This window comes from Lactuca sativa, chromosome 6, assembly GCF_002870075.4.
Source record: "Lactuca sativa cultivar Salinas chromosome 6, Lsat_Salinas_v11, whole genome shotgun sequence".
Taxonomy (NCBI): domain Eukaryota; kingdom Viridiplantae; phylum Streptophyta; class Magnoliopsida; order Asterales; family Asteraceae; genus Lactuca; species Lactuca sativa.
Window position 1 is genome coordinate 23,963,414 of NC_056628.2, and position 27,154 is coordinate 23,990,567.

General features: G+C 34.4%; 3 protein-coding genes across 6 annotated transcripts; 1 reads left to right on the forward strand and 2 right to left on the reverse strand.

Annotated features, from left to right (window-relative positions):
• Window positions 1–8,692: 8,692 nt before the first annotated feature.
• On the reverse strand, window positions 8,693–13,995 carry LOC111882956 (protein ENHANCED DISEASE RESISTANCE 2). Of its 3 annotated transcripts, XM_023879314.3 has the most exons (22): window positions 13,845–13,995; window positions 13,345–13,716; window positions 13,062–13,136; window positions 12,773–12,826; window positions 12,605–12,670; window positions 12,336–12,439; window positions 12,157–12,224; window positions 11,949–12,065; window positions 11,824–11,864; window positions 11,631–11,731; window positions 11,435–11,530; window positions 11,254–11,318; window positions 11,102–11,173; window positions 10,618–10,988; window positions 10,492–10,525; window positions 10,262–10,416; window positions 10,082–10,183; window positions 9,950–9,994; window positions 9,724–9,864; window positions 9,556–9,651; window positions 9,270–9,371; window positions 8,693–9,070 (listed from the first exon to the last, which is right to left on the reverse strand). In XM_023879314.3, exons 2-22 carry the CDS (start codon window positions 13,486–13,488, stop codon window positions 8,963–8,965), a joined length of 2,157 nt encoding a protein of 718 aa, XP_023735082.1. In that variant the 5' UTR covers window positions 13,489–13,716; window positions 13,845–13,995; the 3' UTR covers window positions 8,693–8,962. The 3 variants fall into 3 exon arrangements, with proteins under 3 accessions (XP_023735082.1, XP_023735083.1, XP_052620547.1); XM_023879315.3 differs by having other exon boundaries at window positions 11,949–12,062; window positions 13,345–13,944; XM_052764587.1 differs by having other exon boundaries at window positions 13,345–13,944.
• Window positions 13,996–17,534: 3,539 nt separating this feature from the next.
• On the forward strand, window positions 17,535–23,336 carry LOC111882949 (uncharacterized). 2 transcript variants are annotated; one of them, XM_023879308.3, is made up of 9 exons: window positions 17,535–18,965; window positions 19,080–19,127; window positions 19,277–21,169; window positions 21,306–21,449; window positions 21,521–21,618; window positions 21,726–22,095; window positions 22,213–22,425; window positions 22,552–22,667; window positions 22,830–23,336. In XM_023879308.3, the coding sequence occupies exons 1-9, from the start codon at window positions 18,012–18,014 to the stop codon at window positions 23,227–23,229; spliced, it is 4,236 nt and encodes a 1,411-aa protein (XP_023735076.1). In that variant the 5' UTR covers window positions 17,535–18,011; the 3' UTR covers window positions 23,230–23,336. The 2 variants fall into 2 exon arrangements, with proteins under 2 accessions (XP_023735076.1, XP_052620548.1); XM_052764588.1 differs by having other exon boundaries at window positions 17,536–18,965; window positions 22,824–23,336.
• A 522-nt stretch (window positions 23,337–23,858) lies between these two features.
• On the reverse strand, window positions 23,859–25,898 carry LOC111882951 (protein LPA3). Its single transcript, XM_023879309.3, has 9 exons — window positions 25,739–25,898; window positions 25,399–25,545; window positions 25,240–25,287; window positions 25,098–25,137; window positions 24,897–24,997; window positions 24,613–24,805; window positions 24,445–24,543; window positions 24,221–24,338; window positions 23,859–24,101 (listed from the first exon to the last, which is right to left on the reverse strand). Exons 1-9 carry the CDS (start codon window positions 25,808–25,810, stop codon window positions 23,978–23,980), a joined length of 942 nt encoding a protein of 313 aa, XP_023735077.1. The 5' UTR covers window positions 25,811–25,898; the 3' UTR covers window positions 23,859–23,977.
• Between the last annotated feature and the right edge of the window lie 1,256 nt (window positions 25,899–27,154).

The following is a 27,154-nucleotide window of genomic DNA, read 5'->3' on the forward strand; positions in this document are numbered from 1 at the left end:
GCGCGCGTTAATGAACGCAATGCGTATCAAGAAAGCCCCTGTCAAGAAAGGCCATGTCATAAATGAAGATGACACACATTTTTGCGTATCGTAAATTTAAATGTTTAAAAAAAATATTATTAATAGATTTACTTATTTTCAAATTAAATTTGTATTTAATGTTTCATAATAGAAATTAAATTATAATATACAAAAAATAGAATCCATTGCATCAATTTAATGTCATACAAATAATCGTTCCATTGAAAGAGGTTTTCCTAACTATATAACCTAATACTACATTGTTATTAAGGAACACCTTCTTCTTTCTACTTCTTATTGTTATGTTTCTGTTTCCGCATGATACCTATTTTCATCGTCAACACATTAGTATTCAGAAAGGCTTCAAGCATCATCAATCTATGTTATAAAATATTAAAATTTAATACACATGTAGTAACATACATTTTTCCAAGAATCCAAAGTTCAATATAACCAATTAATGAATAACTTGAAATACGGTCTGGGGTTGAATGATGTACATCATGAACCAACACAACACAACAAATATGATAGTTACCTTGAATTGCAAAGTGCTGTTAATGGCATCATTTATAAGCTCCCGGTTGGACCCATATCATGAACCAACACAACAAGTGCCTGATGAGACAACACACATTTTATAAAATCAAGAATTTCCCTATGTACGTTGTGTTTCTTGCATTCAGCCTTAATGTATATGCATTTGTTATCAATTAAAATCAAGAATTTCCCTATGTACCACAATTAATATCTCGAGAGTTATAGAATTTCATGTCAATTTTGGTGAAATTTTGAAATGGATAAACAAGCTTTTCAATCTATCACTATACAGTTTTTGATCAACCAATTCATAATACAATAAAAATAGTACCAAAGATTGATTAATTTAATCAAGTCTTTAAAAAATGGTGCAACACTTACTGTTCATGAAAGCAAGGAATGAAGAGCATGCCCAAATTCATGAAAAAGGGTATCCACATCAGAGTGGTTAAGTCTCACGATTGATGAATTATGGGGCTTTGAGAAGTTGCAAACAACGACAATCACCTTCACAATAATAATCAACAAAAACATTTCATCACTTTTTTTCTATTCTTGGTAATGGAATACAATAATAATTCCTGCAATTTGCCCTTGATGAACAAAACAAAATATACTGTAATAACAACTTACTGGCAACTGGTATTCTGTTTTGGAAATTGTACGCCCTCCTCTTATGGCAAAATGAGCACAACCAGGATACTTCCCCTGTCTACAATTTAAATCAAGGTATATATACCCCAAATCCCCCTGAAATGCATTTAATAACAAAACAAACAACAATTAATTATATTTTTGGTCCCCTAATTTTTGCAATTTTGGTCTTATTTGAAGTTTTTGGTATCTGTTTCAAGAAAATGACTATATTTTTAGGGCCAAAGTTGAAAACAATCAGGTATTACTTGGAACAAGGATCAAAAAAGTTATAAGAACCTCAAAGGATGACCAAAACTGCAAGAGAAAACTTTTGGGACCAAATTGAAAAAATAAGCCATATTCAGAGACCAAACATTTAATTTACTCGATAAAACAAAATTGGGAATATTCATAGAAATGAATATGTACCTCATCAGGATGATGAAGGGCAACTGGTATTCTGTTTTGGAAACTTTTGGGAGCCTTTTTGACATTTTTACCCTTCAACTGGTTGTTTTTTTCTTGCCCACCACAATGTCTTCCATGAAATTACTAGCTTCCACATTGAGAACAAAAAGTTCACGTGTCTGCAAAGACCAAATGAGATTAAATGTACATCCAACAATGTCTTCCATTAAATAGTTGTGTTAATATTACCTCAACTAATGCAGCCAAGCTTACACCACACTGGACCCAGAAGAAAATAATTGATGCAATAAGCTCTCCAATGTACTACAAAACAGCTAAATTCAATCACCTTGATGTATAATAACCTCATAAACAGCTACTTCTAGTTATTCACAAAAAAAAAAAAAAAAAAAAGTCTAGATAGCTCAGTTTTGTCCCTCAATGACACAATCAATATCAATCTGTATTATAAGCTAGTGAGAGGATTAAAGATAAACTGAAAAAAAACCTTTGATCTGGAGTTGTATTGTAGTTTTTTAGAAAGGTTGTCAAGTACAGCAGCAACCAGCTCCCTGAAGTAAAGTGATTGCAATAAGTATAAAGGCTTTGGTTGGTCGGCAAATAAGTACAAGAATAGTACCTCTGGGAGGAATCAGTAGCAGCAATAACACAGATCATAAAAACAGCTTGCATGAAATTTAAAAGGTCAACAGAAGCATACATATCCCCACCAAAGAAAAATCAGTCCAAAAACTTGATAACTATTACACATCTTCTACACAAATTTGCCTTTGTAGTGCCTCACTAAAAATTAAATCAGTCAGATAATAAAAAAGAACATGTGGTGAATATTTTTCACAAGAAATGACGTTCAATAAAAGTTAAAAGGATTTAAATACCTCCTACTCAATTTTCTCACTATGCAGGGCAAGATACAAAAGGGTTACAATGATGGTTTCCATGATAGGGCGTGGTTGATGACCAGCAGCTAAAACCTCATTGGCTTTAACGACCTTATCCTTAAATAACACCACCAATTTTACACTAAAATTTGACCTGGAAAATGGAGAAACATAATCAGGCCACATATAGCAGTCAGTACCTTAGTTGGCTGAAGCTTAACATCAGAAAGCCTATCAACCATGTTGTCCAGTGATATAACCTGCAATACCACATATCAATGAAAAAATTAGACAAAAGAAATATCTATTGTTACTATATATTTACAGGAGAGTACCATATCAGAAAACCCTTGACAATAGACCAAAACCCTACCCGCTTCAAGGTTCAAGACCATTCAACCACAGCTCAGACATTAAATAACAAATAAACTGTGAATAAAATCTCAAATGTGGATATTTTACCTGATAACCGGATGAAGACGCAATGATAATAGTTGACATGAAGTTGGATTTCAGACCATCGATATGCTGAAACAGTGAAAAAGGAAATATTAAGCGGCTATGGAAGGGATAGAGGAGAGAGAATGAAGAAGATTTTGCGTTTTTGCTTCGTGATTATGCGAATATTTTATGGATTGAGCACCACCTGTAAGAAAATTAGGCGGGATTTTGCAAATTAGTTCCATGAACCAAGAGCTGGATTAAGGGGGGAAGAAGCAGAGGGATAGAGATGATGAATTCGAGATTGAGATGATGAATTCGAGAGATGGAGATGAAGAAGCCCTTTTTCTCCTCACACTGTTTTCTAATTTCACTACTAGAAAACAGCCCGATGCTTAGGGCAGGGAGGGATAGAGATGATGAATTCGAGATGGAGATGAATTCGAGAGGTGGTGCTCATTGTTTGCGTTTTTTCTCCTCACACTGTTGGCGAGTATTCTCAATAACAGCAGAGAGATGAAGAAGGTGAAATTACAGCAACAATGAAGTAGATGAATGGAAATCAAAAGCCCTTTTTCTTGATTGAGATGATGAAGTCGAGAGATGGAGATGAAATCGTAACCTTCGATCTTTGATTGAGAAGTTGCACAACAGTGTGAGGAGAATGAAAGATGCGTGAAAATGCTTAGGGCAGGGAGGGTAGCGGGCTTTTCTAATTTTTTGGCTTTTCTTTTCCCGCTTGTAACTAAGGAACGCGCGTTCATTAAAATTATAAAGCGACACATATAGAGGGCGCGCATTTAAGGTACAGCGCCCTCCGTGTTTTTAATTTTTTTTCTTTTGACACTAATTTAAAGGCACGCAATAATGCGTGACCTAAATCCTTAAATTTTCTGAAGAGATGACACTCTTTTAATGTCACTCTCGTTTGCGTAACATAAATTAATGAGTGTCGTAATTTGCACGTCGTAAAAGGCTTTTTTTCTAGTAGTGGACGGATCTATATCTGCCTATAAGCAAGATTAGTTGCTAAATGCTACAGGAAACGAGAAGGGATCGATAATTAAGTCCAAAACCTAAAGTAGAAGCTTATGGTTGGGATTATGGCCTTAAAATGGTTATGTCGTCTTCAAGGAGGTCATTTCTTCATTTTCTTATATTTAAAAGGAATACAAGTAGTCTAACTAATTTATTACAACAAATCAAAAAATGAAAAATTACCAATTTATTTATTACATCTTATGAATACATAAATCTCAACCAAACACAACACAAATATCCAAATGACTTGTATATACACAATAAACACATCAAATATAATAACAAACAACTCTTTATTTTTTTTAAGACAACTTTTGTAACGACCTAAATTTTTAAAGAAATTTTTCACTTTTAATTAATAAAACATAATTGCATAAACCATGAAATCCCAACATAATTGTTTTTAAGTCAACGATTCATTACAATCTTATTCAAATCATCAGAGTGTCCCCAAACCCTAACAGTGAAAAAGAGAGATAGAGTGCACACCGCGCCATCATGCCTTGCATTTGCCCTTGGGCTCAGATGTACCTGAAACAAATCAACAACCTGTAAGCGGAACGCTTATTGAGTCCCCCAGAGCATACCACACACTACACATACACATATCCTAGTAGCTAATTACAGCTACACACATATCACATAAGCCATGCATACATAAAACCTGCAAGAATGCCATGAGCTACCCTACATGGTCTTTACCTAGGACTGCCACGGGCTACCCCACATGGTCTTACATCCAATGTCATGGGCTACCCCACATGGTCTTTACCTAAGACTGCCATGGGCTACCCCACATGGTCTTTACCTAAGACTGCCATGGGCTACCCCACATGGTCTTACACCCAATGCAATAGGCTACCCCACATGATCTTTACATAGGACTACCATGGGCTACCCCACATGGTCTTACATCCAATGTCATGGGCTCTCCCGGGGTCTTCATGCAAAACAAACAATCATATATCATATCAAATCACAGATGACTAACACATATATCATAATCACATAATGGGTCGGCCTTGGTCCCTTAGACCCATGGGTATGGTGAGATGACTCACCTCCGTCTGCTGAATACAAAAGTTGCTCTCTTAACAGTCTGTAACCTCCGGTGCTGAATAATAATATGAGATAATGTAAGGACTTTGAATAACCAAGGGAGACCCAAACTCCCAACCCTTCCATAAGGCCCAATTACCCATCCCTTGCTATTGGGCCCAAAGTCCAAGTCCAAAACCCTTAATGGGCCACTTGGCCTAATAAGGCCCAATTAATATGTCCATGGTCCATAGCGGAAGATATAGCCCATAATTCCCAGAATACCATCAAGCCCAATAATCAAATGAGGCCCAAAAGCTCAAAGGCCAAAAACAGATTTGGCTCCAATGTGATGCGTGTGCTGAGCGTACCATCCTGGTACGCGTAGTGTACTATGGTTATAAGGCTTACGCGCAACATACTAACGGTTTAAGCACTTTTTCCATTAAGTGCTTAATACTCAATTCTTTTACGTCCAGAAGTCAGATCTAACCCTATTAAGATTACCTAAGGCATAAAGTTGGCAACTTTATGCCTTTGCATGTCTCAAATGCTCCCAACACCCTCATTAAGACCTTTTTAAAGCTCTTAAACCATGCATGAGATCAAGATACCCATCAAGACTCCATTTTATGTTGAAAAAGGACTAAGGGACCTCAGATCTGACATTTCCATCCTTTGGAGTTGCATAACTCACCAATGGAGGTCTAAAATCAACCAAAAAGGGACAAAGAAGAAACCCTAGCTAGATCTAAAGATTAAAGAAGAAAGATCCAAGTTTTTACCTCCAATAGCTTTGCAAGGTGCCTAATATGCAGGTTCTTGAAGCACCAACTCGTTCCAAGCTTGTTTATCCACTTCTTCTTCTTGGAAAGAACAATAAAAAGGCCATAATGCACTCTTTAAAGCTCAAGAATGGTCTCACAAGTTTCTCTAGAGTGTAAGGACGTTCTAGGGCAGTGGAGGCTCTCTAGGGTTAAGTCTAAGGGACTTAAGGTTGCTTAAATAGGTCTCATGTCCGAAAATTAGGGTCTTGGACCCTTGGCACGTACGCCTGGCGTACTTGCTGGTACGCCCAGCTCCTCCGCGTCCATCCTGCATAGTACGCCAAGCGTATACTTAAGTATGCCCAATGTACTTAAAGGACCAATTAGGGTAAAATGCAATTTCTTGAGGGTTTCAATACATACCAGTTTTAGGGGGTTACAACTTTTATATAACCAAAATGAATGAAAAATGATTATATATAAAAACAAACAATTTTAACCAAGAAGTTGTCAAAGAAGACAAATATTGATTTTTCTTAACAAACCAAAGATTATCAAACATAAAAAATCATTCTAACATATAAAAGATGGCTCTGGATTTTAATACGAAATAAAAGTTTGTTTTTCACAAAAACCGGCAATGGAAGACTTTAAAAATAACAAGTTTATTTTTAGTTCATAACAAAATCACACCAGCATGGATCCATTTATAGAGGTTAGAATGAAATAAAACCAACCATAGGATGTTTTAGAAATAACATTTGAAACCTTTGAACTCACTTGGTATTGGGGTGTTGATGAAGATAATAAAAGATCAAAGTGTATGATCTTCTCTACAAGTATCCACCATCACAAACAAGGCACTCGGAATGCTAGTTCCTTCTTATATTCTTAAGTGGTCTTGAACCTTGCGTCGTGCAAAGTGCCAAGTACGCCTAAATCACACAATTTCACGCACTCACGGCGTTGGTTGGTGCTATGCTAGGCGCTTGCATGGGCTTGACCAATTTCTTTGATCAACTAAAGCCTTTGAAAACCTATCAAAAGAAATTGTATATAAACCCACTAAAGTTTCTTTCCCCATCAATGTGAGATAGGGGAAATTTGACAACTTGCAAGCTTACCTTTATAATTTCCAACACGACCAAGGTTATAGAACTTAGAAGAAAAAATATAATAATAATAACCAACTTTCGTGATTTTGAAAAAAAAAAAAAAAATCCACATCATTTGTTTAAATTTGTAATTATCAAATAACCAACTTTTGTGATTTTGAAAATTCTTAATATCTAAGTAACGTTGTATAAAATAACCAAAAACATTATAATGTATTGTTAAGTAGATTAAAACATTACAAATGGAAGAAACATGGTGCAAATGGGTACTGTCGTCGTCGATGTGAAAAACAAGGTCCACATATTTCCTTTTTCTAAAATTAGGAAGAAAACTAGCATTTTCATTACATTTTGGTTAACTTGTGCATATTCCAAAAACTTAAAACATCCATATTTTAATCACAATTAACAAATGGGTCCACATGTTTAAGTTAATTTGCGCAAAGCCCCAAAACATGAACGATTCATCACTTTCAAACGAAAAACAACAGTTGATGCACCATGGAAGAAGATAGAGAGGTTGATATTATGTATAAAGGGTTAAAAAGACAAATGCATTTTTTTCTGGATAATTAATTATATTATAGTTGGTATCAAACTAATAGTTAGATCCCAAAAAATCAAATAACCGTAACATTAAGGTTGTGTTTGACGAGATGCAATTAGAAGATAAAACAACTTCTTTTTCAAATATTTTTAAGTTGTCATGTTTAGCAAACCAAAAAGTAATTTATAAGTTAGTTTTTAAAGAAAAGTATTTAAACTAGCTTTTGCAATTGCATGAGCTTTTATAAAATGTTGGAAATATACTCTTAATTAATTTTAAAAACATCTTCCTATTTTATATTTTTAACATAGTTTATCAACTAGTTTTTACTAAACGTTATTTTTTATTAACTAGCTTATAAGCTAGCAACCAGCTTTCAAGAAACAAAGAGACTCTACAAGTGAACTCGGTGTTGGTGTCCCTTATTCATCTTCTATTTCTTCGGTTAAAGGAAATTCAAGATCCATACAAGTTCCTTTAAGATCACACGTGATTAAAGGAGTCGGGGGGCTAATAATATTGATGACAAATTAGTAGCTATGACTTTTGGTTGAGCATAGTTGGAACACCGGCTGATATTTGGGAGGCCTCAACATCTTGGGTAATAAATGGATTATCGACCAATTAATATCTCACTAGTAACTAGTGATGGATGTCTTACTAGCAACTAATGATGAACATCTAATGTCTACTTAAATAGGTTCGGTAGTAATATTCCTTAACACCTTTATTGAGACCGACTCAAAAAAATGTTTCAAGTTGAATATTGACAATTATATATAGGTGTTGTTACTAACACATAGTCAGTAGCAGCCGTTGATATATTCATGGACAAAGTATGAAGACTCAAACAAGGGAGCTTCTTCAATTCTAAGTCTTACATGACTTGATCAACCATTAAGTTGGAACTTGGAATGGATGTGATAAATTCACCCATTCGGGTTTAGGAGAGCTTGATTGTAACACCCATCTTTTTGTAAGGTCGATGTTGAACACTATTGGTGGTTATCTTTATCTTGTACTATCAATACAAGGCATGTTAAATGTGACATCCATATTTTGACATACTTAAAATGTTACATCCTCAGAATGTTCAGACCTAGCACTTGTGGATTTTCCAGATGCATAACACACTGTATCAACTAACTAATGAAGTTTTGGCATTCTTCATTGTTTTATGAAAACAATCTTTGAATCACTATGTATTAATAATATGACATGGGGGAGAGGAAACCATACGCATGTAACAAGATCTGAAATTAAGAACAATGCCATTTACAACTTTGTATTGAACAGCTTAACATCTTCTTCTATGCAAGTACCAAATCCTAACTTGTTACAAATCTGCCCTTGTTTATTTTTTTTCCTTTCCATTTCCCCAAGTCTGCCATCAATTTGTCAAATATATTTTTTTTTACTTAAACAGGGCCTTACTCATTCATTGACAAATGATTTGATTAAGCTGTAAACACAGATTATAAAGTAACCACATTGAAGTTTGTATATTTAACTTGTGTCGGGTTCCAACTTTGGAACAATAGCAGATGATAGCTCTAAATGGGAAACACGAACAGCACCAATTAGTCTCTCTGGCAATTCGTCTATAGTGTTTGCCTGATAAATAAATAAATAAACATCACAAGGTAAAAATCTATTGTCTTATAAGAAAGTAATATTTCTATATATAATAAGAAAAAGATTATGAAAATAAGATGCTATAATAATTAATAAATAGATATTTCTTGTATTTAGTCTAAAAGGCAGCCATAGAAGAGTTGGAATTAAAGTAGAAGGTGAAAGGAGTTTAACAGACCTGTACAAGGAAAGCCATGTCCACAACAAGGCTAGTGATGGCACCAACTACAAGACCCAATACACCATTAGCTACAGTAGAAGAACCAATATCAACATCAACCTGCCAAAAAAAAAAAACATTTCAATTTTCAACAAAGTTAATGCATCCATAGGTTTCCAGTTTAAGTGGTTAACCCATTAGGTCAAAAAAGAAACAGCCCCTTAGTCTAGTCAGTGTTTCATTTTTTGAGTTAATGCATTGATTAGGCAAGAAGAGAAGAGAGAGAAAAGGAGGTATGATTTACTTCTAAGTAATTGGCACCACGGATGTAGTTACAGTCAACTGCTTTTCCAAGTAAGCAAGGTGTGCTTCCAACACTCTGTCGTACAATCCATGACCCCTATAATAATCAAATGTCAAAGAATAAGTCAACAACTGTATAGTATCATGGTCAAACTTAAAAGTCAAATACCTTGGGGACTGATGGTATGAGCTTCATCCTACTATTACGAAACTCATCATCACCATCAACAAAACGTTGCACAAGAGACCCGGGTATTAATTCCTTTGTCACAAAATAGAAAACCATGCTGTAGTTTGTGGAACCAGGTACCTTCAACAGTAGAAAGACTCTTATTTCTTCCATACATAATACATAATACATAATACATAACATTACAAACAACATGATTACTTACTTGGAGATTGAACACCATGGAAAAATGCCCTTTTTCAGCAGCAATCTATACAGAAATAAGTATATAAACATGTAAGAATAAACAACCTGTAGAATTAACGACTTCATAGTTCACAAAATCACAACTACTTACTTGTGCTGCACAACCTGGGCGTCTAGCAACATGGTCCATTCGTTTGGTGTCTTTAAACCAGTCAACAGCAACAAGATCCATAAGATGTTTGCCTCCAGGCATCTTTAGATTAGATTTAGAAAGGGAAAAGTTAAGAGACGTAAGAGGAATGAAAAGATATACAAAAACTGTGATACAAACCTTTGATTTATCATAGCAAAAACGCTTACTACGCACTCTAAAGTTGTTCCCATCAGATATTCTCCAACAATCACGCCCATTTTCATTGTCATTTCGCCTAAGGTTGCCCGAAAAGCAGGACAAGTCCATTTCAACAATAGCTTCTTCTTCAACAACTTTAACACATGGATCCATCATATTAGCTAAGAAAAAAAAAACACTTTCTAACAATATATTAATGAATTTCTAACCTGCCCTTTTCATCTCCTGCTCAACACGATATGCCTGAAAACATTTTATATCCAGATAGATGTTGGTATTTGGTCTTCCAGTGAAGAAAACATTGTAATATAAATTAACTAAGCCTTATTCCTAACCTCTTCATCAGGGATTTGGAAGTCTTCATCTTCATCTGAGTATTCATCCATCATTTTTGCAGCATTATCTAGGGACTGATTTCGATCATGAATGGAAGTCATCTGGTTTTTATGTGTCTCCTTTGAGGGAACATTACAAGATGCCATATTAACCATAACTGGAATTCTTGGAGGAACAGTCCTTCCATCTGTTTGAGCAAAATATTCCCGAAGTCCAGCAACACTATTTAACATTTGTAACAAACAATGCTGCTGAAATGATGACACGTAACCCACACCCCATCCCTTCAGATCAATCTGCATAAGATGCTGCACTTGTGTTCTTGGCCTCCCGTTTCGAGGCTTCAATGGAGAAATATTAAACCCTCCACCTAAATCAAGCTCACATACAAACACATAATAATAGTAAGCATTACAATATTACATAAAGGGATGCTAAGAGAAAAAGCCTCTAAGAGAAGTTTCAATGAAGGGAAAATTTTACTCTCAATATGAGCCCGAACATATCCTGGTTGTGGACCACAGTTTTCATGCTCCCTTGAGCAAAACAGCACAACTGCAAGATGACAAAAACATACATAAGAGAAGAATATAGGCTAAGCAGCAAGGGTAAAATGGTAAATGCATTTCACTCACCATAACTACCATCATCGTTTCGGCGCCAATATCGCACATAACAAAGGTCCCGTGGCCATACAAACCTGAAATATTAATTTCAATTATACAAATCTGTTAAAAGTATGAGAAAGCTTTCTGTTTCTTTATATAACCAAGAAAAAAAATAGTAATAATAAAATAAAAACAATAAAAGTATTACGTTGGGAACCAATCGAGCTGAAGCCTGTGATAAAGAATAGCTGTATGTCCATCCACCTCCTCAACTAGGCTACCATCCTGGAAACTACAGTCCCATCTGCATATGTTTAATGAATAAATATATCATGCTATGGAGAAAAGATAATTATATTAAAAAAGGAACAATAAAGCATAAATAAATTTTCAACAAAACTCACTCAGAACGTGTTCCATCCATACTCATTATAAGCTCAAATACTTCTTCACAACTGGCTTCCACAACACCAGAAGCCTTCATAGCCCTACTACAGCTCTTTGGCTGCATAAAAAAATAACATGGATTTTTTTTTCCTATTACAGTGTTGTAATTATGTAAATGCAAGAACAGAGATAGAAGCAGATTATCCTTACAAGAAAATCAACTTCAAGAAGCTCTTCAAAGATACGAAGTCCTGGAAATTTTAACAAGAGAAATCCCATTAATACCCATTACTCCATTACTTCAAGTAACAGAGGACTTAATAAGACTATGTTACCATTCTGGCATTGAAGAAGCCTCCAGTGTTTCCTAGAAATTGCTTGATTAGTTGCATTTTGGCTTGCTAATGTAGAACTTTCTTGAGTCCAATCCAATATAGATTCAGGAGGACCTGCTAATGCCAGATAAAGGAGCTATAGAAAGGTAGAAAAGCATGCAAAAGACTGATTAATATTATATCAAACAAATGAAGAAACCAATTATACCATTTCCAATTGTTGTTCTTCGAAGTAAACTTGGATTTGAATCATCTTCATCTTCAGCAGCACTATACCTATAAGGAACAGCTAGAACTATACTTAAAGAAACACGAGATAATGGCTATAAAGTGTAAAGATGTGTAATATTAACAATCAAATGCAGAATACAAGTGAAGTTTACTTACTGACTTTCCTGATCTGATGAGGAAGCATTTCTTCCACTATCCATTCCAGATTTATATTCAAAAGACTGATATTTATTCCCATTAGCAGCTAGGGACTCCTGATGCTTCAAGTCATTTAAAAGTCAAAGATGTATGTGATCAGTAGGTGGAAATGACAAGACTTGATCATACATACATGTCAAAGTTTTTCTTGAGATAAAATGAACATTAAAACAATAGCTAGTAAAGATCTGGTTATACCAATAATATGAGTTTGTAAGAAAAGATACCTGATCGATAACAGATTCAATTTTTTCTTTCCAGATAAGTGCCTCTTGGATGTTAAAAGCTGCCATCTATATACAAAAGAGACAATTTATTCAACACCAAACAGTTACAAATTAAAAATGGTTCCTTTTCCTTATACATGAAGAAGAAAGGGGAAAAAGATCACATACAGTCATCCGATGGTATTTCTCTTTCTTGTTGTATATAAGCAAAACATACACCATCTGTTCCCCCAAAAAACGAGTGAAGTAAAATTAGCACAATATGCCAACAACAGGAAACAAACTACTTCATGCTCCATTACTGAAAAGACAACACTACAACATGGCATAATCCTTCTAAACTAGCAATACAACCAAGCTTCAGAAACAAGACACGTATCCTATAAGCTCCAAGATATTTAAGTTCCAATCCACATATCAATAAATACATTAAAAAGGTGGATTAAAAGAAACTTACAAGTCCTTGTTGGGTTTTTAACCCTCGGTCCTCCACTCTACAGTTGCCATCGATAACCAATGTCTTGATTGGAACCTAATGAAACCCACAGTCAAATGTAATACAAGTATAAATACATTTCATCTGCTCCAACAGGTAATGCTTCCAACTAAAATTCACTACGATTTATTAAACGCAAAAGCCTGATTACTGAAGAAACAACAAACACAAATGCAAAATTGTAAAGCATACAGCATAGTGCATGCATTCGGTAATCCAATTCAACTTCACTGTTGATTCTTACCACATTATCTTGAGGCTTCCTCTTGTAATAAGCAAGCAATCTCGATTCCAGCACAAAATACCGCATATGTATAAAAGATCTCCCGATTTTCCTCCTCCCATACCGCACCATCCACCCTTCATACACTACTTTCGAATTCGACATCTTAATCTGCGTTTCTGATCCTCAATTATCAATAACCACTAGTCATTGCCTTAAACCCTTCACCCCAAAACTTAATCAATCACTATACGTAACGTAATCATTTAAGCCCATAAACCTAAACCCCACACTCCAAAAACTCAAGAATATATCTCTTCAAAATCCAATCAACATCATCGATCTGATGAACCTAGATATTCCGGTCAAACTAAGACATAAGTCAAAATCGGCCTGCAAGGTTGGGTGAAATTGACAAAATATTTGACGTTACTATTCGGTGGCTGACGTATAGGAACAAATAATTCGTATGTATGTGTGTGTGTTGGAGTGTGTGTAACTTGAAGGAGACGAAAACATACGATCAATCTTTACTGTTCACGGCAGTTGATGATGTCGGTCTGCAAGCAGTATGTAGTGTGGGGAATATGAGAGAGAGAGGGTCAGACCATGGGATTATCAAATGGAAAATACTTTGATTAATTTTACTTCATTTGAATTATCCAAATTTTAGTGATTTCCCTAAATAGAAAAAAAATTCTATTTAATTATTGGTTTAATATCAAAAGTCGTATTTTTATAATTTTTTTCCTGAGTAACTACTATTTTTTTTTTCAAAAAAAAAAAACCTTGTATTTTTGTATTTTTTTTGGCTCTTTTTGCATGTTTTTTATTATTTTTTAAAAACGAGTTAAATATAAGGCTTTTTTTTGGAGGGGGGTTTAATGTTTTTTATTTTTTTTATAAAGAATCAAGAGTTTTTTTGGAAAAAAATAAAAAAAGTTGAAGGTTTTTTTTTTAGAAAAAAAAATGTAAAGTCTTTTTTTTGGATTTGAATTATCTAAATTTTAGTGATTTGTATAGATAGAGAAAAATATATTTAAATATTTGTTAAAAAATAAAAACTATTAGTAAACAAAAAAAAGGATATATGAAAAACTTATTATCATAGTTTTACAAGTTTTGTGTAACTTCGTCATAATTTTTTATCATTAATATAATTTGTGTAACAAGATAACATGAAATCCAATCGGTATTTGTTTCAAATACTTGTATTTAGAATATTATTTATATGTTTCATTAACTTATGATGCCACTTAGAGAAAAAGCTGAAATTTTATGAGCAATTATTTGTATAACAAGATAACATGGAATCAAATAAGTATTTTATTTTTTTGTAGAAAATGCAACGGTTTTTTGTCCATAACCTATAATCAATTTTAGTTTATACACAACATCAATTAAGATATAATTATACTTCAACTATATACAATGTTAGAACTTTGAACCTCATCTCCACACTAAAGTTCGCTACATGTAGGATGGTTAACTTTCATGCACATTGGTGTTGGTGATTCACATTCACTAATATTGAGCATACATTATGAAGGTCTTTTTGTTCCAAACCCCCCTACCATAGACATACCATACAATCTTAAATTTTAATGTTATTGATTATGTGAATATGGCCTACAATGACTTTGTTGGTTTTCTTCATGAAATAGTAAATGATGGAATCTACAGTGTGTATTAATGTAATCCAAGCAAGCCATTGTGTAAAAGGCTTAGGTCCTGTTTGATTTGGGTCTGACCAGGTCTGGTCAGACAAAAATAGATGACTCGGTCAACTCAATGTAGGTCAGTGTGTTTGATATGTGCAATAAAAGCATGAGACTCGGTCAACACCCTCTGACCCAGTACGTGATCTGAAAGTAGCTGACTCGGTCCTATTTGTTTTCTTTACGTTTTTGCCCTTTGCATTACAGATCCATTAACATTCGGCACCATAAAACCAGTCATATACATGCCACGGATACAAGAACTAGGAAACCCACCACAAACACTGCAACCCTTTTCATCCATTTAACCCCAAACAAAAAATTGTGTCTTCGTGAGAGAGAAAGAGAGGGAAGCATCCTTTTACCTGTTGATTGAGTCTAGGAGGAATGAAAATTGTGATCAATCGAATAGAACAAGGATAAGAAGAGGGTGGGGTATTTTGGTAATAATGTTGGATTCCACCATTGCCATCCTTGGAGGAAGCTCCAGACATTTGTTCACGGTGGTTAACTGGTTGTTCTTCCCATAGGAACGAAACATAAGCTGAGATTTGGAGCGATGGTGTTATCATGGTCGATGATTTAGGAGGAAGGCATGGAACTTCTTTGAAAAAGAGTCGTAACTTTTTTTAGAGATTGGGTTGGATCCCATTCTCTCTCTACAATTTTGAACGAAATGAAAAGAGATAGAAGAATATAAGGTGTATTAATTTATTATTTGAGGTTGTTGCGTGTCCTTTTACTCATGGTTCTTGACATAATGACATGGCCATTTATATTTGGTTATTATTGTTTTTAAAATAAATAAAACTTAGTTTTGTATTTATTACTCAAAACTTTTAATTTTTTTTTTTAAATTAAAACTTAGCTTTGTATTAAACTATTAATTTAATAATGTTCGGCGAAATTAAATTCGTACGAAAACAGATATATTTTAGCCGACACAGATACAAAAATGTAAATAATCATTTTCCTCATTCAGCATAGCTAGTCAAAGAAATAATCAAACAACATAAACTTGGTCGAATATAGATTCAGTCAGAATTTCTAACCCAGTCAGCTCTTAACTAGGTCAGCTCTAACTCAGTCAGTAATTATCAAACAACCCCTTAGACTCTTGCAGTGTTGTGATTTTATTGTGATTTCACAAATGTTAAATGCTTAGAATGACAACATGATTTCTTATGTGAACATGTCAAAGTTTATATTGTTATATTATAGTTCTATGCAATAACATATGATTATATTCAATATATTCAAGTTTATGTTTACACAAGAACATACCATGACTTTTGTGTGTGATTGACTTGCATAAAAAAATGGTGTTCATAAATACATTGGTGTGATGTACATGCATAATGTCTAAACACATAATATCCTAAATATGGGATAAAGACTTTCACGGGCTACTACCTCGCTTCACAAAGTAGAGGTCTAAGATACCTTCATAGGTTGATTTGTTCTCCATATTTGGTAAGGATGATAGAGCGACACTATTTGAGTAATGCATATGTGCTCATATCGGTATAATATATAATTGATTGACCGTATATCAATACATAAGTAAGATCTTATATCAATACGGATGCATGATGCGAATACACGTAAGGTATCATTTGTGTGTGATCATACATTACATATCTAATATATTGCATGAAGTTTTTTTTTTTTTTTGAACAAAAATTTTTATCAATTGTTTTGATAGACTTATTATGTTTAAGCCCATGTAGCTAATGAGCTATTATTGTCTTACATATTATATGTTTATTTCATGCATCTCGGATTCAGGTTCCAAAAATTTGAAGACTTAATCATATGGAAAGAATATGTTGATCATAACTTGAAGAAAGATTTTTTATAAGTAAGAGTGAAGCCTTATATATGGACTTCGTTGTGGACTTAATTTTTGTATTTATGTAACTTTATTATGATTGTGTATATGAAGTTGTAACATCCAAACTTGGATTATTATTATCGGGAGTCGGGAGAAAAGGTTTTTGTTACACCCCATTACTTAAAAAACCAATAAAAACAAGGTGGTAAAGACAAGTTCCTAAAAACTATCCTACTAACCCAACACTAAATTGGAATGAATTGATAAAAAATAATTAGCATACACTTAATTGGAATGAATTGATAAAAATAATTAGCATGAGATTTGAAAATCAAATGGAATTGAAATACATGTTTGTTAATTATTAAGTTGTAAATGGATATGATCTTTGGTATGTATGAAAAAATGACTTTGATAATTTATATATATTTATAACTTATATTTTTAAAAATAAATATTTTAAAATATAGCTTACAAGATAAAAAATAATAATGACGTATAATAATCTAAACTGCACTAGTGTTATAAGTTGATATTTTTGTAAAAAAAAAGTGTAAAAAATAGGATATGATGCTTCCTTTAAAGTCAGCCCAAGCCCAACCAAAGCCCAAGCTTCCCCATATGATCTCGTCCCCCTCCCTCTACCTCCACCTCCACCTCCGCCTCCGCCCCCTAAAGAGTAAGTACAGAGCCTGGAGTTGAACTCACCACCTCCAATGGGAGGTTCAGATAGAAGAAGAAAATATATATGGGTTCTCTCATCGCACACATCACAATGGTCATCATTGCCTCATCGATTGATCCACGTGTCCCAGTTCTGGTCATCACCGACCGATTCGATTATTCACTCTTTGACCGTTGATCCAATACGACAAAAGTAGGTAACTGTCACGATTTGTCGGCTACATACATAATGTAGTCATTTTTTGGCTGCCTTTTAAATCGTTGACAAATTCAATTCCATGGGATAAAAGGAGCTACGGATGCACGTGATTGTCTTTGCATTATCTAAATGTGTGTTCATGACCCTCATCAACAGACAACAGTCTCTTCACTTTAGTTTATCCACAACACAACTTCACTTTTACTTACAAATTACAATACCTTCTGTAATTTGGCTACCAATTTGAATCGTCATGTCGATCCTCCAAAAACCAGATGACATCAGAATCCTCCAAAAACTAGATCAATTTAGAATTCCATTTGAAGGTATAAAACAGGCAACCAACAATTTTGGTCCAGAAAATGTCATCGGACTGGGTGGTTACGGGATGGTGTATATGGGAGAACTTGTACACTCAAGAACGCGTATAAAGATTGCAGCAAAGCGGGTTGATCGGAGATTTAACCATGGAGTAACCCATTTCTTAAACGAGATCAAAGTGCTTTCTTCATATAAACATGTAAATATCGTCTCTTTTATTGGCTTCTGTGATGAACATGATGAGAAGATCCTTGTTGAGAAGTTTGTGGCATACGGAAGCTTGGATAACTATCTAAGTAGTGCAAAGCTGAATTGGATGAATCGCATCCAAATTTGCCTTGGTGCAGCTCATGGGTTGAATTATCTTCACAATGGTCTTGAAGGCCATACTGTTCTTCACCGTGACATTAGGAGCAGAACCATTCTGTTAGACACAAATTGGCAACCAAAGATAGGTGGTTTGGGCCTCTCCATGATGGATCCGATGCTTCAGATCATTAGTGATGGTTTTGGTGCAAATGGGTATGTGGATCCGATGTTCTTGAAAACTGGGATTATAACAAAAGAATCAGATGTATACTCCTTTGGGGTGGTGTTGTTTGAAGTCTTATGTGGAAGATTAGTATATGAGACAAGTGAAGATGAGAAACAATTTCTGGGTCCATTGGCTCATCAGCTCTATGAAGAGGGGAAATTGAATGAGATCATAGATCCCATTCTAAGGGAACAGATGAATCCGGATTCCTTGGAGACCTTTTCAGCTATTGCATATCAATGTGTGGAAAAAAGTCGATGGCAACGCCCATCAATGATTCAGATTGTGCAAAAACTTGAACAAGTCTTGAGACTTCAACAGGGATTTGAGAATGCATTGGCTCTTCAACAAGTAAGTTAATTTTGCATTTATTCATCATAATAAATGAATAAATTCACATCTTTAATTAAAGAATACTACAATTTCACATTGATCTTATTTGTGTATGGCTGGTGTAAATGTTAGGTTGCACAAAGTTTGAAAGGAAAACAAGAAGACGAAGACTGCTACAAGGTAAAGAAACTTATCATTCTATATACAATGGCAGGAACTAATTTCTTCCTGGAAATTTTGTTCGAATGTTGTATGTATGATACATACACACATGCATACATACATACAAGAGCATATGACTTCTTTATGATGACTTTTCAATCGTGCAGGTGAAAAACTTGGAACACATGAAAATTCCATTAGAACAGATAAAGCTAGCAACTCGTGATTTTCATGATGATTTTCTAATAGGACGTGGTGGATATGGGAAAGTGTATAAAGCAGATCTCTTCCATTTTGATGTACAAAAATACATCAAAGAAAACGTATATCGAGAAGTTTCTATGATTGAACTCTCAGGCTTCGAAAGAAGAAAAAGCACAGTTGCCATTAAGCGATTAGATCGTAGATATGGACAAGGAACTGCAGAGTTCCTACAAGAAATCTCAGTGCTTCCTTATTTTAAGCACCAAAATCTTGTCAAACTTGTTGGCTTCTGTGATGAAGGTCATGAGCGTATTCTTATCTCAGAGTATGCCTCAAATGGAAGCCTTGATAAGTATGTTTGTAAGAACAATCATACATGGGCACAACGTCTACAAATTTGTCTTGATGCTGCACATGGACTTGAATTTCTTCATAATGGTGTTGGAGAGTATCATAGGATTATACACCGTGATATAAAGAGCTCAAACATTTTGTTGGATCGAAATTGGGTGGGGAAGATCAGTGACTTTGGGTTATCAAGAATCGGGCCTGCAAATTTACAAGCCACCTTTGTAATGACTCAAGTTGCAGGAACACTTGAGTATGTTGATCCACAATATCACAAGACAGGTATGTTAACAAAGGGGTCGGATGTGTATTCATTTGGAGTGGTTTTAGTTGAAATATTAAGTGGAAGGTTGGCTTATTTTCCAAGGTCCAAAGATGACCCTGAGTTTTTACCCTACATGGCTAAACGTTGCTTCGAAGAGAATAAGATCATTGAGATTCTTGATCCTAAGTTAAAGAAAGAATTCGAAAAAGGTTCTTCTTCCACTTTTGATGACGAAATTTGTCCGGATTCAGTAATTATATTTGCAATAATTGCATATAAATGCTTGCAAGAAAATCGAGATGATCGCCCAGCAATGCCAGAAGTGGTGGAAGAACTTGAAAAAGCATTAAAATCCCATGTAAAAGGGGTGGAGAGGCTAAGAACTTCTCTTGATGCAATTAGATTTGCTACAAATGACTTTAGTGATGTAATGGAGCAAGGAGTACATCACACTGAGTATAGAGGAGAACTTTCTCATTCCAAGGGACACCATGATGTTATTGTAAAGCGGCTTAATCCTATAGTTACTTCAAATGGAAACAAATTTTATAAAGAGATCACAATGCTTTATAGTTATAGCCACAAGAATATCATTCCTCTTTTAGGATTTTGTGAAGAGGCACACGAGAGGATTGTTGTTTTTGAGCATATGGTTAATGGAAGTCTGAAAAGGCATGTGAAAAACACAAGTCTAACATGGAAACAACGCCTAAAGATATGCATTGATGTTGCACATGGGCTAGCTCACATTCATAGTGGTGCTGATACCCAATATTCAGTTCATGGAGACATAAAAAGCAGTATCATTCTACTAAATCATGACTGGAAAGCTGTTATTTCTGATTTTATCATACCCAAAGGTGTAGGGACATTAGGTTATTATGATCCACTCTATGCAACCACAGGAAATTTAACCCAGAAATCGGATGTCTATTCGTTTGGTGTGGTTTTATTTGAAATCTTATCAGGGAGATTGGCAATTGAAACACAAAATATTGATGAGAAACAGTCAATCCATGGAGGTGAAGATGATCGAGTGATATTTCTTTCACAGTTGGCTGTACAATGCTTCCAAAACAATCAATTGGAAGATATTATCTTTCATGATATGAAGGGAAAAATTGATGCAAAATCTTTAGTTGTTTTTTCAACAATTGCCTATCAATGTTTGCAAGAAAGGCTAGAGGAACGTCCAACAATGGCAGAGGTTGTAAAAGAACTTGAGAAAGCCTTTGTATGTCAAGTAAGTTCCTTCATTTTCATGATGAAATGTTGTTCATGATTAAGTAATGCTCATAACCATAGGAAGTAAATTTGTGTGATTCTCCAAGCATTAACTACTTGTAGTTCTAATGTTTTAATGTTTCACCTGTACACAGGATGAGTGGGAATGGGAGCAAAAGCTGCCTAGAGATTATGAGAAAATAATTCATGTGTCAAATTATCCGATATCAAATCTAAGCTCCAAGAAGGATCTCCATTCCCTCCTTTCTTCAGGAATTCTCATTCCCAAAGAAAAACTGGTAATTCAATCTTAACCTTTTTTTCTCTCTCTCACTCTTTTACCACTTTTGATGTTCTTATTTTGTAACAGTGGTTTTCAATAAGCATGAATGGAGTGAACAATGTAGTGATCTCAGCAACAAAGTTTTCTTACAAAAATGTGAAGTGGAGATCTATACGAAAATCAAGGTCTCTCTCTTTCTCATTCATTAGGTTCCGACTTTGTTTCTTTAAAACATGTGATCAGTATACTAATTATAATATAGGGTCTTTAATGTTATAATATATCTGTGTAGGTTTGCAAAGGTTGCAAAGATACCAGATCTCTCAAATCTCAACATCCAAATCAACATAAAAACTCAATTTTTAACCCCTGGGGTCATGTATAGAGCTTACCTAGTATTCAAGTTTTGTGATCGAAGAAAGGTTTCTAGTAGACCATTATACGTGAATCTAAAATACAAGAAGTCAGACGAAACCTTAAATGCATATTTTGCAGAGTGGAAAACTGGAAGCAATTGGCTTACAATTGAACTGTTTCGATTTTGGAATAATGATAAGGAAAGTGCTATTGAATTTGATGTTCTTTTAGAGAGCTTTTCTCGTTATTATTGTGGAAGTGGGGGAATCTTTGTTGAAGGCATAGAGTTTCAGGCCATTCACCATGTAAGTCAAAGAAGGCATGCATCGTGATTCGTGCATGTATGTATGTATGTATATGTATGTAAGGAGAAGATGAACAAAATATATGCTATATTGACATAGTCATGCCATTGTATGCAGGTGGATGCTAATAGTAATGAAGAATTAAATAATGAAAGAAACATAGGACCCTTGAAACCAATGTCAAACATGGATTTGGTTGAACAAATGACAATTGATCATTGTCAAGAAATAATCAACCGGTCTGAAATTGAAAATAATATCCGAAGCTCCTCCAAAGAGGAGCTTCACAACCTTCTTTTCAAAGGAATTCTTATTGACAAGGGTGAAAAGGTTTGATTCTTTTTTGTTTTTAATTTATCGAAATTAGGTATCATCACAGATTTTGATCATATATATGTATTATATATAAAATTCTTTTGGTTTGATAATGCAAATTTGAAACTCTATGATGAACAGATATTTTCACTAAGCAAAGAGAACTGGAAGAAATGCCATATGCTACCCGCAAAAGCTGTTATATATGACCATTCAGATGTGAAGTCATACAAAATAAAACTTCAATCCCAATTGAGGTTTGCTTTTTGAGTCAAATATCATAAACTCATCTTTATTTGATCTTTGTTGGAATGATGTAATTACATGATGACTTAATATATATATATATATATATATATATATATATATATATATATATATATATATATATATATATATATATATATATATAGGTGCAGATTTGGAGAATATGTTGAGATTCTCTCTCGCCATGAATTACGTATCAAATGTGACATTGAAACACAAATGCTCTCATCAGATACAGCGTATGCTTGTTTCCTTATGTTCAAGCTTTCAGAAAATTGTGGTGGGCTCAAATGTCCGGTGAAAGCAAGGGATTTACTACCTTACAAAAAGGAAAGAACCAAAATTATTTCTTTCAGATCCCCAAACATAGTGGACTTGGATAAAATTAAATGGATTCCAAAACAGAGGGAAGATGGGTGGATGGAGGTCATAGTGTGGGAAACCATCTCTTCTGATGATTCTGGTTCTATTTCTATGGATTTGAAACTCATAAGTTTTGAAGGAACTATGTCTGGTCTCATGGTTTGTGGCATTGAGTTTCGTCCAATATAGAACACAATTTATGTAACAGCATTTTTTTATTACTATTGTATCAACCAACACTCTAATTGCTCTAATTGTGCATGGATCTTTAAGAGATCATTTTTTTGTCGTTTGAATTTGATTACTTATCAAAGAATGAAATGAGTATACCAACGTTTCCTAACATAAAAAGTAGGAAAAAGTTAATTTTGCCCACCAACTTTCCATATTTTTCCAGAATGGTTAAGAAAATATTGTTCTTGCAGTAAAATTGGTTCAAAAACTCCATTCATGGAAAGCTATTCAGATTTGTGATTTGTCATAAAATGGTTCACTCAGGCGTGATTCTGGGTGATGATCCCTAATTATGGATGAATCACCTACATACTAGTCCCTCAAAGCTCACTGATTTTCACATTTTGTACTGATTGAAGTGGTGTAACAAATATATTTTTAAGATTAAATACAAGGATAGGATAGGCACAGATTGAGTTCCAATAAGCCACAAATATATTTATCAGGTTCCAATTTAAACAAACAAACAACAATGATCTGTTTGTAAGAAACTATGAAAAACTGACTTGATTAAACAAACAACAAACAGTGGCTTATAGCATATAATTAAACCAGTGAACCGATGTATGACTCATGAAAGAGGATTGCAGCCATAAGCAATTGAAATTTCACAAATTAAAATCATTCAAAAGATCTCTACAAGCATGAAGGATTTCCAGAGTTTGACATAAGCACACAACTTAGCTTAGCTTACAACTTTTAATTAAGCTGCTGAGGGAAGAATATCCAAAGCAACCTCCTTGAGGGTTGGCATCTCTTCCTGCTGATGCACACACACATATCGACTTCCCAATCTCCTTAGCACCTTCCATGGGCCCGGGTAACACCTAATTGAATTTTTATAAAAAAGAAATGTGCTTCAGGGTGATGAAAAACAACAAGTAATCAACTATATATAATTTGAAGGTTTTGTAAGGAATCTCTATTATTATCATTTGCTGCAAACCTGAAAAGGGCTCCCCCATTGCGACCTTTGAAATTATGGATGTAATACACAGTTTCCATCACGGGAAAAAGAGTCTTGGAAAGTTGAGCAAGTTTTGGATAGAAGAATGATGGGTAATCTTGTTTTTAAACTCAAGGACAACAACAAGAAAAAAAATAGTTATCAATCTTCTAAGCTAGAAAGCTTTTAAGAAATAACCCTAAGAATTAGAAAGCCAAGGATACAGCCTGATCTGATACGATCAAGTTCCCCATTAAATATGATCATCTGCCTAGCAGTGGATGCCACTGCTTCCCTGTAAAGCTCTTCCACAACAAGCATTTCTGTGTTCAAAAATTATGGCAGCTTAAAATACCTTCTGCTAAATTTACAATGGAAGAAAAATAAAATACCATTGACATTGAAATAAGGATAGCCGACTATGAACAGCTCATCTTCTTCCTTAACACGATCAACCATTTTAACCTTTTCAACAATACCAAAATCTTGAAAAAATGAGGGCTTTGTTAGATAATCCAATTTGAAAGAAGCACCTCCGAATACTGATTTTCTTGCAAATTGAACTTCATTAGCCTCTGGGAAAAACTGCAAGTTTTGGTGCATCAGTTTCCAACATATATATAATATAATATGGTGAAACAGATATTAGAATTACATAGACTGTTTATTTACATACTATTCTGGTTTTTGTAGCCTTTTCTGGTACTACAAGAAGGTCACAAAATTCACGAATCAATTGCATACTTCCAGTCATTTCAATACCACCTTCACCATCGCCTAACATTATATAATTTAAGCTCAATAGTCACACTAATGGACATGAATTGAAAATTAAATAAAAAAAAATACAAAGAGGAGCTGTTGAATAAGAAAAAACCTGGCACAGATTCCAGCCCAGCAGTTGGAAACTCAATCTCCTGAGGTTGAAAGTTGTGGAGTACAAACTCTATAGAAACTATAGACATGTAATTTTTTGCATCTTCCATCCATAAATAAGAATAAGTAAAGAACTAACTCACCATCAACTGTATTCCATCATTCAAAGCTATCTGAGTTGCTTCTTTTGCCTGTTAATCGCAGATTTAAATTCAAATTCTAGATACTAAATTGTTGTTATGGATCTATGTCAAACAAACAAACAAATTTCAAGCACTATTGTTCAAATCCAACATTCCAACCTGATCAAGAAGTTCTTCATAATCACCAGGAAACGGCACATCAAACGGAATCGAAGAAGAAACTGACCTAACACCAAACTCAACATCTCTACCAATCTTGTTCATCGCCACTCTTCTTGAGCCCCCGAAGTTCGAATTCAAATTCACCTGCAAGTTAGCGTTCTAAAGTTTAGATTTTTTATCCAACATTCTCCAATATCGACAATCTATAAAACAAAAAGCGGAGATGAAAATGCCCTAGACTGGCTAAGTTAGTAGATAAAATCGCTTGGTTTTGTGAATTATGGGGAAATTGGGAACCGATCAAGAGGATATGTGGACAGGATGAACATTGACTTACCTGCTTGTGTTGAAGAACAGAAGGGGCAGCAGTTGGTAAGCTGAATGCAGTTGGGATAGTGGATAACGGCATTTTGAAACCAAGAAAATTTGTGGGTAAGGGAGAGGTCCGCTGAACCAAGTTTTTCCAGCTCAGTTGTTCAAATACGAACGGTCCGGAAACCTATTAAACCGGATGTTTGCTCGAGTCTTCGGACATTACAAAAGAAATTAAATATCTTCTTAATTATTCTCAATATTTATTCTTCATTGAATATGTTACAATTTATTTTTCTATTACATTTTTAGATTAAGGCAAATATAATAAACTTTATATTAAATTTATTAAATATGATAAGATAAAAAGGATGGTAAGAGAAAAAAAATAAAAGGATATTTAATTTCTCTTATCACAAATAAGTGTGTGTTTATTTGTAGTTAATAAACTTGATTATATATATATATATATATATATATATATATATATATATATATATATATATTAAGATGTATGTTTAAATGAGAACATTTTTAAGATTGAAAGAGAACAAATTTGGATCATTAATTTTTAAATATTAAAACCACCAGACAACTGTTGGAATCTTATAACCAAAGAACCGCCTACACTTGTCTCCACATTGGAAACCACTCGGCTACCTCTGTCTCTTCATGCTTCTCGATTTGCTTGCCACCACCTCCCCATGCCTCACTCGTCCCCTCACCGGACAAAAGTTTCCATTAGGACAAGCAGTTCACGTTCGAGCTCTCAACTCGATCCGATACACTTCATCGCAGATTCAGAGAAAGAGATGGAAGACTGGATCAATTCGATCGAAATCTCAATTGTTCAGTTGTCGAGGTTTGTCACGATCTCTATCTCTTAACAATTTTATTTGTAAAATTTGATACAATGCTCGTTCCTTCAATTGCTTAGCGACATGGATTTCGACATCTGATCATCAGAACTGGATCAGTAAACAGCAAAATAGAAGAAATTAAAATCGAAATTGGTATTATCTAGTTGAATCGAAATCAATTTGACTCCAACTTGGAGTCAATTGATGGAAACTCAAGTGGGGTGGTGATTTGAAGAAATTAACGGCCTTTTGTAGATGAGATTGTTTCAATTAACCAAAGAGGAACAACAGTTCATAAGGAATAAACAAGATCGTGCCTAAATCAAACAAGTTAACACCATCTGGATGGGAATTCCGTCAACGACCACCGCCAAAATCGGGGAAGCAAACTAGAACGTCAAAGGAGGGTGAGCATAACAATAACGAGGTCAGACAGTAAAATCTGTTAAAGGTATAACCATAGAATTATGGATCGTAGTTATTCCTTTCTATTAAGGATAATGTTTTTGAATTGAAAATTACTGATCCTCCTGATAAGAATCGAGCTAATTTGTAAGCTAATTTTCACTCTGATTAGGAAA